At 42.6% G+C, this 16,707-nt stretch overlaps 2 protein-coding genes across 3 annotated transcripts; one reads left to right on the forward strand and one right to left on the reverse strand.

The window, feature by feature from the left end:
- The first annotated feature begins 97 nt into the window (after positions 1-97).
- LYSET (lysosomal enzyme trafficking factor) lies at positions 98-8,657 on the forward strand. Of its 2 annotated transcripts, XM_074956147.1 has the most exons (4): positions 98-130; positions 188-290; positions 3,562-4,329; positions 5,660-8,657. In XM_074956147.1, the coding sequence occupies exon 3, from the start codon at positions 3,578-3,580 to the stop codon at positions 3,971-3,973; it is 396 nt and encodes a 131-aa protein (XP_074812248.1). In that variant the 5' UTR covers positions 98-130; positions 188-290; positions 3,562-3,577; the 3' UTR covers positions 3,974-4,329; positions 5,660-8,657. The 2 variants fall into 2 exon arrangements, with proteins under 2 accessions (XP_074812248.1, XP_074812247.1); XM_074956146.1 differs by lacking the exon at positions 98-130 and having other exon boundaries at positions 138-290.
- A 3,479-nt stretch (positions 8,658-12,136) lies between these two features.
- On the reverse strand, positions 12,137-16,618 carry GON7 (GON7 subunit of KEOPS complex). Its single transcript, XM_074957146.1, has 2 exons — positions 16,209-16,618; positions 12,137-13,496 (listed from the first exon to the last, which is right to left on the reverse strand). The coding sequence occupies exons 1-2, from the start codon at positions 16,417-16,419 to the stop codon at positions 13,387-13,389; spliced, it is 321 nt and encodes a 106-aa protein (XP_074813247.1). The 5' UTR covers positions 16,420-16,618; the 3' UTR covers positions 12,137-13,386.
- Between the last annotated feature and the right edge of the window lie 89 nt (positions 16,619-16,707).

Raw genomic sequence — 16,707 nt, forward strand, 5'->3', positions numbered from 1 at the left:
GAGTTCTTTCCTCTGCCCCCGCCCCGTCACGTGCTCAGCCGGCGGCACAAGGCGCAGTCAGCGCCGCCTGTGTCCCGGAAGTACGGCTGAGTACGCCGGAAGTGGAAAGCCTCCACTCCCGGAAGCGCAGGTGTTCCGGCCGGGCGGCCAGTGGCCGCAGGGAGATGGCTGCTGCTGCCCGGCGCAGGAGGCAGCGATCGAGCTGGGCGGCGGCTCCGGCCCCCTCCCGGCGCGGGGGAGCGGGGTGATGGGATCGGGCCGCTCGCCCGCCGCATTTCCAGTTGAGGAAGGTAGGAGAAGCCGCTTCTCGCCGGAGCGCCCGGGTGGGCGAGGCAGGCGACGCCGGGGGTGGGAGGAAGAAGGCTCGTGGGGCTGCCCCAAGCACGCACCCGGGGAGGGGTCTAGCGGGGAGTGAAGCGGGTGCGAAGGGGAACGGGGAGGCGAGGACTCACGTCGAGGAGGGGAACCAGTTTCGTGCGGGGTTCCTGGGACCAGGACCGTTCCTGGGGGTTGGAGGGGGAGCAGCCCGGCGCGGGGAGGGCACGTGGCCTGGGGGCGGCCTCTCTTTTAGGGGTATCGCTGTGGGGGAGGGAAGGTTCTTATTTTCTTCATCGCTTCAATTTCATCGTGCTGGGTCTACACCACTCACAAATGGCTAGAAGGCAGATCCTTGCCCCGAGGAGCCTGCAGGCTAAATTTTAGTCTCTCACATTTGCTCTGTACACTTATAGAGCTTTTAAAAGCATAGCTTTTGGCTACTATAATACATACAGCCCATTATAACTTGTTCCTGACTCAGTTTTGTGGCAGCAGCATGATTTCGTGGTCTGAGTCAGAAACTCCTGAAAGCCCAGCTCTGCCACGTGCCTGTTATGTGACCTTGGTAAGCCACATCATCTCTCCGTGCCTCAGCAAGAGGGGAGTGCTGACAGTAAGGTTTCCTTAGCTAAATTTTCTAAAGACTTATATCATGGAAGTACTACTGTTTTTCTGGCATCTTTCACTGAAAATCCTAGAGCATCTTCCAACTCAACACAAACATGAGCAGCATCTAAAACTAGTTCTTCAGTGTAAAACTGTACCTAGATAGGTTTCAGAGTAACAGCCGTGTTGTACCTAGATAAACTTCTCTAAAGATGGCAACAAATGCCATAGGTGTACAACTTGCACACGAAGGGATTTGCAATAAAATGAAAATAGTCAATCACAAATTTAATTTAAATCTAGATTTCATCTTAAACTTGTGTGTGAATGTAATACTTTAGAAGTTTATAAGCCTGGGCTTGTTCCATGTAACAACATATTGAAAGTAATCACAAGCTTATACTTCCCTTACATTTACATAAATATAGTAAAGGGAAAATAATGGCTTAATTATTGGGGAAGTTGTGTGCCCAGGATTGCTAAAAGTGGGGCATCATGCAAGTTGCAGGTGACCATCTCCAGCTGCTGGATCTCTGTAGGAGGGTACCATATTTTACCTCTGCAGAGTGCTTTCTGACCAAAGTATAGTTTGACGTCTCATGGTCATTTAGAAGTGACTGGTGTTTAAGATCACATGTTTTTAAGTCAGCAGTAACTTGTGCTTTCTGACTGAATGTTATTTGGTGTGGGAGTGGAGGAACTGGAATAAATGTGTGGGTTTTTTAATACTAATTCTGGAAACCTGTAGTAGCTATAAATAGAGAATTGGGCAATTCCAAGCCAGTTAACCAAGAAATTAATGTTAGGGTTTCCAAGCAATGATCTCTATTGACTTTTCTAAACTAATTCAGAACTAAGGCTGATATTTTGTCTGTAACTCCTGTTGTGTGAAAGAAAGAGGTAAGAAACTAAAATGATACGAGTAAATCTTGTTAACTCTGAATTTCTTAGTTTTTGTACTGCAGTTTTAATTATATCTGTGCATTTATTTATTCAAGTTCCTTTGCTCCTTTTAAAAAGGAAATTACCAATAGACAACTATACAATGTCTAATTACTGGAAAAACTAGACTGCCACTAAGCTGTTGGGTAAACATATACTCTGGCATTTTTAATGCAGTACTTACCTAATAGTTAAACACTTCTTTTAAACTGTTTTGGATAACGCGGTGATTTAGAAGCATCTGACAGACACATCTAATATATCAGAATGAGGCACTCTGCTCAGTTGTTTGACTTGTATTTACATTGTTTAAAAGTACAAGTTACCAACTGGATAGGAATATCTGGGGGGAAAAAACTGTTTTTGTTTGGTTATATAAATCATCTAGCCACAATAAGTACAACTTGGCAACTTTCCTGCCCTGCCAATGTTCCTCTAGTTCAAGGCTGAGGTACAACTTGTGTATCTGTCACCAAAACAGCCCCTCGGGGTAGCTGTTTGACATGGACACCGGGAGCTAGACAGATGTTTATAACTTTTGTTAGCTATTCATGTTAAAATGTTTTCAGTATCTTATGTATTATAGATTATTTCTAGTCTGAAAATATACATATTAGAAGTGCTCTTACTAGGCACTGAGCCTCTGCAGTATTTCAAATTCTCAATAATCAACTACATTAAATACATTAAAACCACTACCAATTACTCATTCAGACCCACCTCACATCTCTGTAATACTGTGTTACCAGGTAACCTCTTTCAGTCCCCTCTCCAAATGTCACAGAAAAAGGGAAAACCAGAAAGTTTGGAACAATTAACAAATTCAGGTTTGGGTAGACCAAGGGGTGGTGGATAGAGAGTATGTTCTGAAGTAAAGGACCCCTCAAAGATTGTGTTACAAACAGTTCCACCTCCTTTACAGTGAGGACATTCCAGCTCAAGCACCTCAGATGGCGATGACTGCAGTAATATTGTTTGAGGACAGTGGGAGTCTCTCAGCCTTTTAGAACTGTAAAAGTCAAGGCCAGTGCTTAAAGCTCAAATGAAATTAGTATAGTGCTTCCTATGAAAAATGCAAATTAAGAGATGGTTGATGTATTCTGAAATATCTTATAGGTGTAGCCCCAAGTAGGGCACACTACAGTAGTCTAATCTTGAGGTGATGAAGACATAAGTATAGCAGGGTCTCCATCCAAAATGGGACTGCATTTGCCTTACTAAATGCAGATGGAAAAACATGTCCTCTGACATGGCTGCTACCTAGGCATTCAGGAGAACCCCAAAGTCTAATAAGATCTTAAATTGCAAACCTAACTTTCAAATAATGGCTATTTAGTTAGTATTGCTTGCACAAGTCTAGCCAGTTTTCTTAGCCTAGTCACAATTAATGCTATTTCTGTCTTGTCAAGATTGAGCCTCAGTCAGCTAGCCCTTTGTCCAAGCTCCAGTAGACACTGGGTCATCCATTTCACTTTACCAGCAGAATCACCGTAAAGGGGTTATGTAATTGACTATCATTAGCATGCTGTTGCAGTAATGCATGACACCTTATTAATGTACAGAAGGAAAAAATGAACAGTACCAAACAGGATGTACTTGTAGTAGTTTCTAGTAGTTATACTGTCATACCAAGTAATTCATGACCCAAACACTGGATTATCTCTCTACTGAATGCTTGTCTTGTTTTTGTTAAAGGTGCAGAGCATGGAGAATGATGAACTTCCGCCAGAGGATGGGATGGATTGGTGTGGGGTTGTATCTATTAGCAAGTGCTGCAGCTTTTTACTATGTCTTTGAAATAAATGAGAGTTACAACAAACTAGCACTGGAGCACATTCAACAGCACTCTGAGGAGCCACGAGAAGGAACCACATGGACACACTCCTTAAAAGCACGACTGCTGTCCCTGCCTTTTTGGCTCTGGACTATTATATTTTTAATACCATATTTACAGATGTTTTTGTTCCTTTATTCCTGTACAAGAGCTGACCCCAAAACTGTGGGCTATTGCATCATTCCGATCTGCTTGGCTGTTGTTTGCAATCGGCACCAAACATTTGTAAAGGCCTCTAATCAGATCAGTAGATTACAGTTGATTGACACTTAATTCAATCTCTGGTTTCAATAGCTGCTTCAGGAACAACACCTATGTCTGATCTAATCATAAGACTGAAGTTCTGAATGGAGGTTGGAAAGAGCCTTTCCTTTCAAACGGCTAAATACTGAACAGTAGCTGCTTTCTATTTTAAAAAAAAAAACATGCTTTTTTAAAGTATGGACCCATCATACTAGCCAGAATAGCAGAGCCCTTTGAGAGACTTGATGCCTTATGATGCAAGACTGCCACCCTCCCTATGAAGTATCCTGGGGAAGTATGCTTCTGCAATCATACTTACTCCACTGTGCAAATAAAGATTACGTGCAAGCTTTCCCTTTGAATCAATGAAAATGGACACTTTTGTGGTAAATGTAAAAGATTAGAACATGCTGATAAAAGCTGCATTTAACACATTACTTTGCTTTCTCCTTTTTTTAAATACTACTGCATGCTACAATTCTGAATTATCCTTTTAAAAAGATGAGAATGAAGTATGGCTGAACAGCTTTTTAGTGAGGATAGTCCTCTTCTCTCTCATAGTCAGTGAGTTACAGGCTGCACAATACCATATTTTATTAGGCAGAAGTTGGGGAGTGGTCTAGGCCCAGAGGTGTGATGCCTTTAACATCTTTTCACTGATGCCAAAGAGAGGCTGGTAATTGGCAGTGGACTGGAGGTTCTACAAAACTCACTTTTCTTTATTTTCTTCTCCATACTTTTCTCTTACTGGTAACTGAGTTCACTACTGTTGTGTTTCATTGTGTGAGTGGAACTAGAACAGCTTTTGGTGAATCAACTGTGCATTTGGGAATTATTATAAAAATGGGAGAAGATGTGTCCATCAACTCATTGCTGGAAAACCGGTGAGATGCAAACAAATAAAAGGCTACAAGGATATCCAGTCTTTCTCCCAATTAACAAGTGAGCTAAATAATCCCACTAATACAATGAGTACTTGATTTATTTTCCAAAAACATGTAGAAGTATTACTGGTGGTTGTCCTATATCTTAATTTCACTCTCCATTTTCAGTGACCTTTTTGGCATAGCAAGTAATTCTGACAATTGGGTTAACATGCTATTAACTTAGAATCATGGATTCTAAGGCTAGAAGGGATTGCTGTGATCATCTAATCTGACCTCCTGTATACAACAGGCTACAGAACTTCCCAAAAATAATTCTTTGATTTTAGAAAAACATCCAATCTTAATTTAAAAACAGTAATGGAGAATCCATCATGATCCTTGGTAAATTGTTCCAATGGTTAATTACTTACTATTAAAAATGGCCACCTTATTTCCACTTTGAATTTGTCTAGCTTCATCTTCCACCCACTGGCTCATATTATAGCGTTCTCTGCTAGATTGAAGAGCCCATTACATTTTTTTTCCCCATGCAGGTACTTAGAAACTATAATCAAGTCACTTCTTAATCTTCTCTTTGGTAAGATAAATAGATTGTGCTCAAGTTATTGGTTCCTAGGATAGAGTTCCCTATCATCTAAATAGGGCCTACATTCTTTTTCTAAGATATATACATTTGGCCACGTTAAAACACTTATTATTGCTTGTGCCCAGTTTGTCAAGCAATCATCATCTGCTCTGAATCAGTAACCTGTCCTCTTAATTATTTACCACTCCCCCAATTTGTGTCATCTGCAAACTTTATCAGTGATGCTTTTATGTTTTCTTCCAGGTCAGTGATGATGATAAATACCATAGGGCAAGAACCGATGCCTACAGGACCCCACTGGAAATACAGCCGCTTGATGATGATGATTCCCCATCAAATTGAACCATCCTATTTTAGCATGCCATATAGGCGCTTACTTGGTGGCCCCTTTGGTTTTAGCGGAAATCAAAGTTTCTATCGTTGCTACACATTGTCAAGGAGTGCCCATTAACCAAATTCAGCAGCAGGCTCTGAGAGTTCCACTTGGCCACTGAGAACATTGCTTGGCTCGGCAAATTCACAAAGGCTAAATAAAGTTTCTAGCCCTTGGGGAGATAACCTTGTGAATGTTAAACTAGTGCAGTGCTGAGTCTTCCAAGAGGCAGAAGCAATAGGCCCAAGACAAGATAATTTATACCCCTTTTTGTGTCAGTTATGTGAATTCCACTATAATAATAAATGTTAACATTCTACTGTACTGCTGGAGCAGAAACATCCACCTGTTCTGGGACTGCCTGGATCTTGGGGAGATTACAATCACTTCTCCTCTAGCTGTGCTTTCAGTGTTACTGTATTTAAACACAGCAGCTAAAACATTCTTAATCTTTCGTTTGCATTTGGAGCAATTCTGTTTCTGTGGTTTTAAATGCCAGCATGGGTGCTAAGAACTGAACATATAATCTACCCTTTACAAGAAAGCAAGTGTAATAAAGTTCTAATTGCAAAGTGTAATACCTAAAGAAGGAGTCTTGAAAAAGTGTTAAGTAGGAATGGAAGAATCAACTTTCTAAAGGTAGAGCTTTAATACTGTGATACAGTTTTCTTAATTTTTTAAAATCTGTTTAAACCTATATAAACTTATTTTCCATGTTTCTAAAACTGGAGTATCTTCCCTACTTTCTGTCGTTACATAGGGACCATGCAGATACCACTGAGACGACAGTTCCATTCGCTCAAATAAGATGTTTCTAATACTGCCTTGAAAAATTCCTTGTGATTGTTTCCTAGTTAGCCTAGCAGTGGAGCTTCTTCTAAGCACTGGCAGGTAGCAACCCCGGTAGCCAGCTTTGTCAGGCTATTTCCCAATGCTTCTTAGAATGTCCCTTTGTCTACACTTCTGGCAACACAAGTTAACAATGTCAAGAAGGGTACATGGCTCATGCCACCTCTGCCTTCAACTTCAAAAATTCAAACTGGTTCAATAAGTCCGAATCCTTTTCTCTTAAACTCTCTTCCTTTACTGTATAGGATGTGAACCAGTGTGCCGATAGGTCTGGCTGAAATGGTGTAATTTAAAAAAAAAGTACATCTAGAACATGAATTTCAAAGTTGCCAGGTACAAAGAAGAAACTAGATCTGTGCCTCTGTGGGTAGGATCTTTTGCAGAAGAATGGCCTATGAGGGAGGAAGTTTCAAAGAGTAAGAAAAAAGGTAGTCTGATTCAGTGTCAAGCAATCGAGTGGCCTTTCACAGATCAGTCAGCTCTTCTGTGTAACAGGCTGAGCCTTTCTGGATGGGGACAGCATACAGTAATGATTTCAGTAGTTGATGTTCATGGAAGAAGGCAGAATCATTTTCTATTTATACTAGTGGATCCAAAGAGCATCTGCTGTGGAAATAGCTATGCAGAGAAATGCACAAACTGTAACATAATTGGGGATATTTATGAAAGATTTGATATTAAGAGGGCTAGTGCAGAGACTGCTCACCAATATTTTACCACTTTACTGTCTAGACCTGATTTGCTCAGGATTAGAGAAGAGGGTGGTAGTAATGCAGGGAGTTAGTCACCACCATTTCTAGCACCAAGGGAGCTGTGTCACTGGGAGATTTCCTTAAAATTCAGAGTTGGTAAGAAATCAAAATGAATATCAAACTGTCTAAACAGCTAGTTTAATTATAGAGTCATCTTTAAAAAGTAGTTTATCTTAAAGGCTTTTAGATACTCGCTAATGAGATTCTCATATTCATGTAGAATCACAGATTCTTTAGAAATTGCGTAACTTTAGACTTTTAAAATAATCTTAGCTTGTATTAGGGAATTTTATCAGTTGGCTTTAAATACTAAACATTTTCTAAGAGGTGGAAAAGAAATGAATTACTGTAAGTTTTGAAGTTCATAATTATGGTACAAAAACTTCTTTTTGGTCACACTGTTGATCAGAGAACAGCTCCTATGAAGACTACAATAAGATCATGGGAATAAGACTACAGTTCTTCAACTTGCACTAGAAAATAGGAACTGCTGTAGAAGAGCACATGAGAAAGCTGTGAAGTCCAATATCTTACCTCTGATAATGGGTACAGTAAAACCTCAGAGTTACTAACTGACCAGTCAATGACACATCTCACTTGAACCCAGAAGTACACAATCAGGCAGCTGAAAAGATGGAGGGAAAAAAAGCAAATAAAGTACTGTGTTAAACAAACTACTAAAAAATAAAGGGAAAACATTTTTCTTCTGCATAGTAAAGTTTCAAAGCTATATTAAGTCTCTTTTCAGTTGTAAACTTTTGAAAGAACAACCGTAATGTTTTGTTCAGAGTTACAGACCTTTCAGAGTTACAAACAACCTCCATTCAAGATATGTTCAAAACAGTGAGGTTCTACTGTAATATCTGAAGTTTCAAAAAAAATCTTTAAAAAAAAAAAAAAGCTGTTTGACAGGCCTTTCACTGCGAGGCTTTTTCTGTGGCTATTTCTGGCATACTTATTGTTGTAGCTGGTTCTTGGGTCTCTTGTCCAATGTTACATCCTTGTTGATCATCATCTCTGGTTTGACAACTTTGCAAATGCGGAGTTTGGTGTTCTCTTAGCCTTAAGAATGTGTATTAACTACCAACTCTAGTCTGACCTCACCACACATGCATGGTGTAAACTAATGCATGAAAAGATTAACTGTTTTAACTAACACCATGTGTTTCATTTTAAAAAGTTTGCATCAGCTATGGTTCTACTTAAGCCCTAGAATGCAAGCTCAACTCTTGCAAGTGACTGAGTTATTGTGTAAACTAGCAACTTGAGCATCTTATAATTGCTACTATTTTTTAAGAATGCATTTCTTGAACTTTTGTGTCTTTTGGGACTAAATGCATTGTGAATGAATAACTTTTTTAAACAATAAAACCTTTAAAATTTTTCTGGTCTGGATTTTTGTTGGCTGGGGGAACAAATAGAGTGTAATTCTCATTGAGAAGTTTGAAATTCTCAACAGATCAAATTAGTGCATGAATTCTTTCCCCCCCTATGATCTTGTACTTGCCTTTTAAGAAGTGGGTTAGCGCTTAGAGGACAATAGATGCATTTAACACTAACCTAAATAAGTCTATTCTCCATTCTATGGTTCAATGTTACCTGTTTTGCTGATGCTCACTTTTTAATTTTGGTCTCAAGACTGCTCTATTCCTCAAATGTAGGCTACTCAGCACCTCCTCTTGAAAAATATTCCACTGTAATGTCATGAATCCACTCATCATGGACCAACACTTCCCTTCTCCATTATTCATTCCGGATAAGAAGCAAGGCCTACTAGGGCAGCAGGCCAGAGCAGAAGCAGTCCTAAGGGAGTAAACACTAGGGAGAGCAGCCACAGTGGACAGATGCGGGGCAGGGAGTTGGGAGAAAGAGCGGTAAGACAGCTGTTCAGCCATGCAGTTTACATAGGGGTTGAGGAAAAGTGACCCAGCTGGGTAAAGAGAAACAGGAAGCCTGCACAAGTGACAGAAAAGACTACATCAGAATTGCCATGTGGTTCCAGAAAAGAGGCCCAGAGCAGTGGTAATGTAGGAGAGGTAATTGGCAGAAAGGCAGGGCACTAGCAGCACAGACACTTTGCTGAGAGAACAAGCCCATAATGACATCAGAAGCAGAGAGTCTGGGGCAAGGACAGTTTTGCTTGTGCTTATGCGGCAGTCTTCTGCTCCCTTGGCTGAGCTGAACTCAAGCAGTGGCTGTCACCTAGAGATAGAGGACTTAGTTTCAAAGCGTAAAAAATATTTTAAAGCATTTTTTTTAAAAACCAACATCCCCAGAAACCAGGTAATCCAACAGAATGTCCTGTACACAGTGAGTTCATCTCCACTGCACACTCCTTACAGCAGCACATAGAGTACATACACTATACCCACCCCTAGCACAGGTAAAAGTAGCAGTTTAGACAGTAAAGAACTTCTTAGGCAAGTAAAGACACACTATCCTGTGGCCATGTACCATCCACAGCTCTACACTCAAGCAGTGCCTGCCCTATCTACACAGCTATTTTTAGCATTGTAGTATCTTGCTGCTGGAACCTTTCCCTGCCTCATGTTCACCATATAGGCTATCTTCACAGACCCGAGTTCTTATATTACCCAGACAGCCTCATTCATAACTTTGTTTTTATGCACCAGAGGGATGGGAAGTTTGTAGCCAGCTTTATCAGTTCATTTACATCATTGGTTGCTGTGTTGTTTTCCAGACAGCACAATTAACCAGCCTCTCTCTCTCTCACTGCCTCCACACACTGACTGGCAGCTAGACTCTTACTCTGGGGGCCAATTCCCTATGGTCTGGTACATGAGATACTACAGGAAACATACCCTAATCCAGTCACCCATTATTTGTGGGGAAAGCCAGGATGCAGCTGCAGGCATACAGTAGCTGGGCACGGAGGAAAAAAAACCTCCAGGTACCTGGCCACAGTAAACTGGCCAATTCCACAGCCTCTTGAAAAATGCCAAATTTTATGTTTCAGAGTAACAGCCGTGTTAGTCTGTATTCGCAAAAAGAAAAGGAGTACTTGTGGCACCTTAGAGACTAACCAATTTATTTGAGCATAAGCTTTCGTGAGCTACAGAATTTTATGTTCACAGAACTGTGGCATTTATTGCAAACTAGGTGAGATTAACAGGGCAGTTCACACCTTTTAGGGCTATTATTTCAGGCACCTTACAACTCAGGTAAGTATCCATTTGTACTCTGTTCACCTTTTCAAAGTAATCCGTGCAATCATGAGGGCTAGAAACAATTTTTTGTAAATGAAAGCTGAGATACTGGTACCCAATTCTACAGCTACAGAACATACAGGGCACTGGTCATACATTACATTGCAGAATAAGAGCGAAGCATAGTCAACTAACTTGCCAGACGTCACATTCAGCCCTCATTAGACCAGCATCACGAAAGCTTATGCTCAAATAAATTGGTTAGTCTCTAAGGTGCCACAAGTACTCCTCTTCTTTTTGCGAATACAGACTAACACGGCTGTTACTCTGACACCTTCCATTAGAACACCCAAAGCAAGATGTAAGCTATTACAGTCTACATAGCTCCCGCTGTTTGAATAGTCAGTCTTGAATGCCTTGCTCTTCTAAAACTTTATTTAAGATAAGTTTAAATATATATATATATATATAGATGTCTTGCCTAGTGCTAATCATCTGCAGCATAACGTGAGACCAGAGTTCATTGTTGCATTTGTCATCTCTTGTCCCAGGCCTTCACTGAATAAAGTCACTACCTTGCAACCATATCCTCCTTGTCAGATACCATGTAGTAGACACTTGGATTTGCATGGAGGATATCAAATGTAACTCTTGTGTAGAATGTGAACATCTTTATGTTCTGTCACTCTAGCAGCACTTAACAACCCCTCCCTTTTTAAATCAGAAACAGACTGCCAAACAAATTTATATGCAAAAAGATAATGAATTGTTTTTCAATTGTGTGGTAGTAAAATTTCAGGTTTACAGAGTATATACATTCTGTTCTTTTGTGCATGCAATGCAAGTGTCTTTCATTACTTGCTCAGTGCAATTCAAATTGAGCAACAGGCTACAGCAGATGGCTAACACCACCATATGAAGGCAGAGTTGCAGATGCAATGGTAAACTTAACTCCTGTAAGATTAATGTTACAACCTGACTATTGCAGTTGTGTATTTTATGTATATTATATGGTGATACAATCAACCAGGTCAGGATCCCATTGTTAGGCCCAGCACAAACATGTACAGGAGACAGTCCCTGTTCCAAAAGGATTTATAATCTAAAGGCCTAGGTCCTGCAAGTTGCTCTGTGCAGGCAGACCACTGTTGCCTGCAAAGCCCCCCTTTTCAATTGAGTAAGGAACTTCATGGGCAGAGCTCACTGCACAAGATTTAGCAGGTGAGTGAAAAACAAGCCAGTGGAGGGGAGTGGGAGATCAAGATGGGGTAACAATGACAGGTTGTTTTAGCACACACTGACTGCATGCGCTCTTCATATATGTAATAAGCCAATCAAGAGCAGTAGTCACAGTAATCACTAGCTAGTATCTATACATACTGCCATGCAATAACAACAGATTAAAGCTTTTCCATCATAACCAGAACAATACACCAGAAACAACCAAAAAAGCAAAAATAATAAACAAAGAAAACCCTACTCACGCAGTGTCTCTATAACCCAAAAAGGGAAGTGAGACAGAGACATGAAGTCCACCAGGGATTTTGGTACTCCCAAATTGTTTTTTCTGGAAGGCACTTAAAACACTGTAATGATGGGTGGCAAGGCAAATCCCTTAGACAGATAATGAATCCACAAACTTTCGGTGCTGACTACAGTGAAGTAATGAATGTTCACAATGAGGGACCTATAAAAGCAGTTTATTTCTTTGTTTTATTCATATCTGATGTAACGGCTAAACCACACGAAACTAATTAACAGATCAGACACATTGTCAACCAAGTGAACCGCAAAACTGACAGTGCTTACTGTACTTAATGCCCATATCCAAATAAAGACAAATTTTTACACAATACTTAGCACTTCCAGGGTGTTTTATAATCCAATTCATCCTTACAACATTGTTGTGAGGTAGGTTATGGTTTTTTTAGATAGATAAGACACTGTTGGTGTTACATAACTGACACAATTCTCCTGACAATTTCTTGCATTTATTGGTTTAACACTGTATTTTAGTATTCATTTCAAATTATGGCACATTTTGTAGTTATTTATTATTTGAATTATGGTGGCACCCAAAGCTACATGATTCTGATTCCAAATACCTATGCGTATGTCTTTGTAAAGTTAAGTGTTAAACACAAATGTACCTGAGACCCAACATCATAAACGGATCTTTTAGGCTTCTTGTAAAGCTGATCAACTTTTTTTTTTTTTTTTTTTTAAAATAACTACCTCCTTGCTAATGTATTTAAGCAGATCTGGAATACTCCAGTTATTTTATACAATCCCCTATCAATAGCACCCTTATATAAAATTGTTAGTTTGTTTCTTGTAGTTTAATATATTTCAGCAGAGTAACTTGCTTTTTCTTTTTTTTAACTGTAACTTACTCTATTTTAAGAGTGGCAGGAAAAATACAGGGAGCTCAGAAGCAGTACAAAATAATATTCACTTTTAAAAGATTCAAAACCACATACTTTAGTGGCCAGATTAGTAAAGAGACACCTGCAAACAAAGGTTCCTCTTGACACTGGCAATCCATAATTTCTTCCTCCCAAATACTTAAGAATTAATTTCTTTCCATGTAAGAGAATCTACAACATAACACTTCACTCTCTTTTTGTCAGGTATTTTATTAGTAACATTAAATACCAGAAAAAGAAAAAGGCATTTTCCTTCTAAAACTTAACCAAAAGGAACACAAATGCAGTTGTCTAGTTTCCAAAAATAGTTTCTTCCAGAGGAACAACAGTGCAATATAAACACTAACATTTGCAACAGCAGAAAAGTCTTTTTTTAAAAATTAAATAGCTTTTAAGGCAATAGTTAGGAGTGCTGACTTTTTGTCCGTTTTAAAGGTGGTCCATCCACACACGTTTTGACATCCGTGTTGTCGTCTTCATCTTCCTCCTCCGCCTCTTCCTCCCCAACATCACCTTTTAAAATTATAATACAAATTAATACTAGAAATACAAAAAATACTCACAAATCCATTTCCTGAGGAAAAACTGTGGATGGATTAGAGGACAGAGAAACTCTTTTTTTCCAGGTGCCTTCCTGGAGCAAAAGTTGTGGCTGAAACATGCTCCCCCCGCCCCCTGAAACCATGTCATTCAAAGTTGTTTATTTATGGATTCTTCACGTTCTTTATCTGTAAGTCCATACCATTTTGTTGTGTGATTCTGCACTGACACTATGTGTAGGGTACAGACAAAACCCCACAGACCTGCTTTTCTTATTGGAAAAGGGCACCACAAGTCTGAATGTTATGTTTCTATCCCCTAAAGTGGAGGGATTGTGATAGCTCTGACCCTCTAGAAATTACTCCTGTACAAAACGTTCAACAGGCTTACTGGGTTTTCTATTGGACCTGAATGATCTATGTGAGTGATTCTCCACCCTTTCTAGATCAGCACCCTCATCACCACACCAGGCGCCTTCCTATGTAGCACTGGGAGGGAAGGCTGATGGACTGGCAACCCCTGAACATGTGGACTGAGTCAAAGGAGGATGCTGTGCAGTTACACACACCTGCCTCCAATCCACGTCTCTACCCCCAGGGAAACAAATGGGGGCTGCCGTGCGCCCGCACACACTCGGGGCGATGGTGGAGCAGGGCTCATCTGGGCAACCCCAGCAGTCTCACGGCCAATTGAACTGGGTGACACACGAGTGCCTGGCACCCAGTTCTCACCGCACTGGGGCTTATGCTTTGTCACCCAGCCCCTTCCCTTCCCTCCGCGCCAGCGCCGTGCCCAGCTACTGCCCAGAGCAGGGGTGGGCAAACTATGGACCGTGGGCCACGTCCGGCCTGTCAGACCTTTTAATTTGGCCCTCGAGCTCCATTGCCCCGCTCCACTCACCCAGCGCTCCAGCTGGGGAATGGGGTCGGGGGCTTGCCCCACTCCACCCACCCAGGAGTGGGGTTAGGGGTTTGCCCTGCTCCACTGCCCGGCCTTTCTGCATTACGGGCGTGAGGACATGCATGTTACTCCGGCTGCACAACCCAAACGCGCCTCATGAGCCATCACAGCCTGAAATGTGCAAGCTCAGGTGCCTGCTACTTGTTGGCTTAGATGACTTTCCTGGCACCCAGAGGCGACTCGATTGTGGGCTGTTGGAACCTACATGGGAGGAGATTTCTGAGAGCAGGGGGCTGGTAAATCTCAATGAGTTCCAATGACGGGAAGCTGATGCCTGACAAATCCAGGCCAACATTCAATTTGTGTTCAGACAGGAGCAAAATTGTGTGGTAAAATCCACAAACAGCCCAGTAATTATTGTAAGAGTGTCCCTGTTTGAACAATTTTCAGAGTAGCAGCCGTGTTAGTCTGTATCCACAAAAAGAAAAGGAGGACTTGGAATCATAGAATATCAGGGTTGGAAGGGACCTCAGGAGGTCATCTAGTCCAAGCCCCTGCTCAAAGCAGGACCAAACCCCAACTAAATCATCCCAGCCAGTGCTTTGTCAAGCCTGACCTTAAAAACTTCTAAGGAAGGAGATTCTACCACCTCCCTAGGTAACGCATTCCAGTGTTTCACCACCCTCCTAGTGAAAAAGTTTTTCCTAATATCCAACCTAAACCTCCCCCACTGTAACTTGAGGCCATTACTCCTTGTCCCTTCATCTTCTACCACTGAAAATAGTCTAGAACCATCCTCTTTGGAACCACCTCTCAGGTAGCTGAAAGCAGCTATCAAATCCCCCCTCATTCTTCTCTTCTGCAGACTAAACAATCCCAGTTCCCTCAGCCTCTCCTCATAAATCATGTGTTCCAGACCCCTAATCATTTTTGTTGCCCTTTGCTGGACTCTCTCCAATTTTTCCACATCCTTCTTGTAGTGTGGGGCCCAAAACTGGACACAGTACTCCAGATGAGGCCTCACCAATGTCGAATAGAGGGGAACGATCACGTCCCTCGATCTGCTGGCTATGCCCCTACTTGTACAGCCCAAAATGCCATTGGCCTTCTTGGCAACAAGGGCACACTGTTGACTCATATCCAGCTTCTCGTCCACTGTCACCCCTAGGTCCTTTTCCGCAGAACTGCTGCCTAGCCATTCGGTCCCTAGTCTGTAGCAATGCATTGGATTCTTCTGTCCTAAGTGCAGGACCCTGCACTTGTCCTTGTTGAACCTCATCGGATTTCTCTTGGCCCAATCCTCCAACTTGTCTAGGTCCCTCTGTATCCTATCCCTACCTGTCACCGTATCTACCACTCCTCCTAGTTTAGTATCATCCGCAAATTTGCTGAGAGTGCAATCCACACCATCCTCCAGATCATTTATGAAGATAATGAACAAATCACCATCACTCTCGTTACAGTGTGTATGGTAACACCCATTGTTTCATGTTCTCTGTGTATATAAATCTCCCCCCTGTATTCTCCACTGCATGCAGCCGATGAAGTGAGCTGTAGCTCACGAAAGCTTACGCTCAAATACATTTGTTAGTCTCTAAGGTGCCGCAAGTCCTCCTTTCCTGTCTGAGCAGGCATTGTTAGTTTCCTGAGCATTCATGGCCCACCATACAATTTCCATGCCCAGAGGTGGCCCTCAGGCCAAAAAGTTTGCCCGCCCCTGGCCCAGAGCCACTCAGCCCCACCCCGACTCCAGCAGCTCCGCCGCAGGCCCCGCGCCTCACTCACCCAGCGACCCCGCTGCGGTCCCCGCCCCCGCGAGCCCCCCGCGCTCTTGCTCCACTAGGGGCGCGAGCAGCGCCGAGACCTGCTCCTGCAGCTGGGACAGGCCGCGCAGCAGCCCCCGGAGCTCCCCGCCGGCGCCGGCCTCAGGCTGGCAGCGCACGCGAAGCGGCCACTCCTGTCCGTCGCGCCCGGTCAGCTGCGCCCGCAGCTCCATCCCAGCAGCCCGGCCTGAGGGGCAGACACCGGCAGCGGAGCTGCCCAATCGGAATCCGTCCTACGCGCCCTAACCCGGAAGCCCTCGGCGCCCACCAGGCAACGGCCCCTCCAAACTCGCCCCAGGAGCCGAACGGCGCGCGCAGCAACTCTCGCGGGGCCATTACGCGCGAATTGTCCGACCGCCACCTGCCCCGTCATGTGACACCGCCTCCTCCGTCACGTGGTACTGACCAGCCCCGCCCCACCCTGTGTGACTTGTTGCTATGTGCCCCGTCGGCCCGTGTCA

Source organism: Natator depressus, chromosome 6 (genome assembly GCF_965152275.1).
Source record: "Natator depressus isolate rNatDep1 chromosome 6, rNatDep2.hap1, whole genome shotgun sequence".
NCBI lineage: Eukaryota > Metazoa > Chordata > Testudines > Cheloniidae > Natator > Natator depressus.

What these genes read in the sequence shown, in the direction of transcription:
- LYSET (XM_074956147.1), top strand. Translation starts at nt 3,578, where the DNA reads ATGATGAACTTCCGCCAGAGGATGGGATGGATTGGTGTGGGGTTGTAT.
- GON7 (XM_074957146.1), bottom strand. Translation starts at nt 16,419, where the DNA reads ATGGAGCTGCGGGCGCAGCTGACCGGGCGCGACGGACAGGAGTGGCCG. An exon ending in GACCGCAGCGGGGTCGCTGG is followed by an intron (nt 13,497 to 16,208) that starts GTGAGTGAGGCG and finishes TAATTTTAAAAG; the next exon opens with GTGATGTTGGGGAGGAAGAG.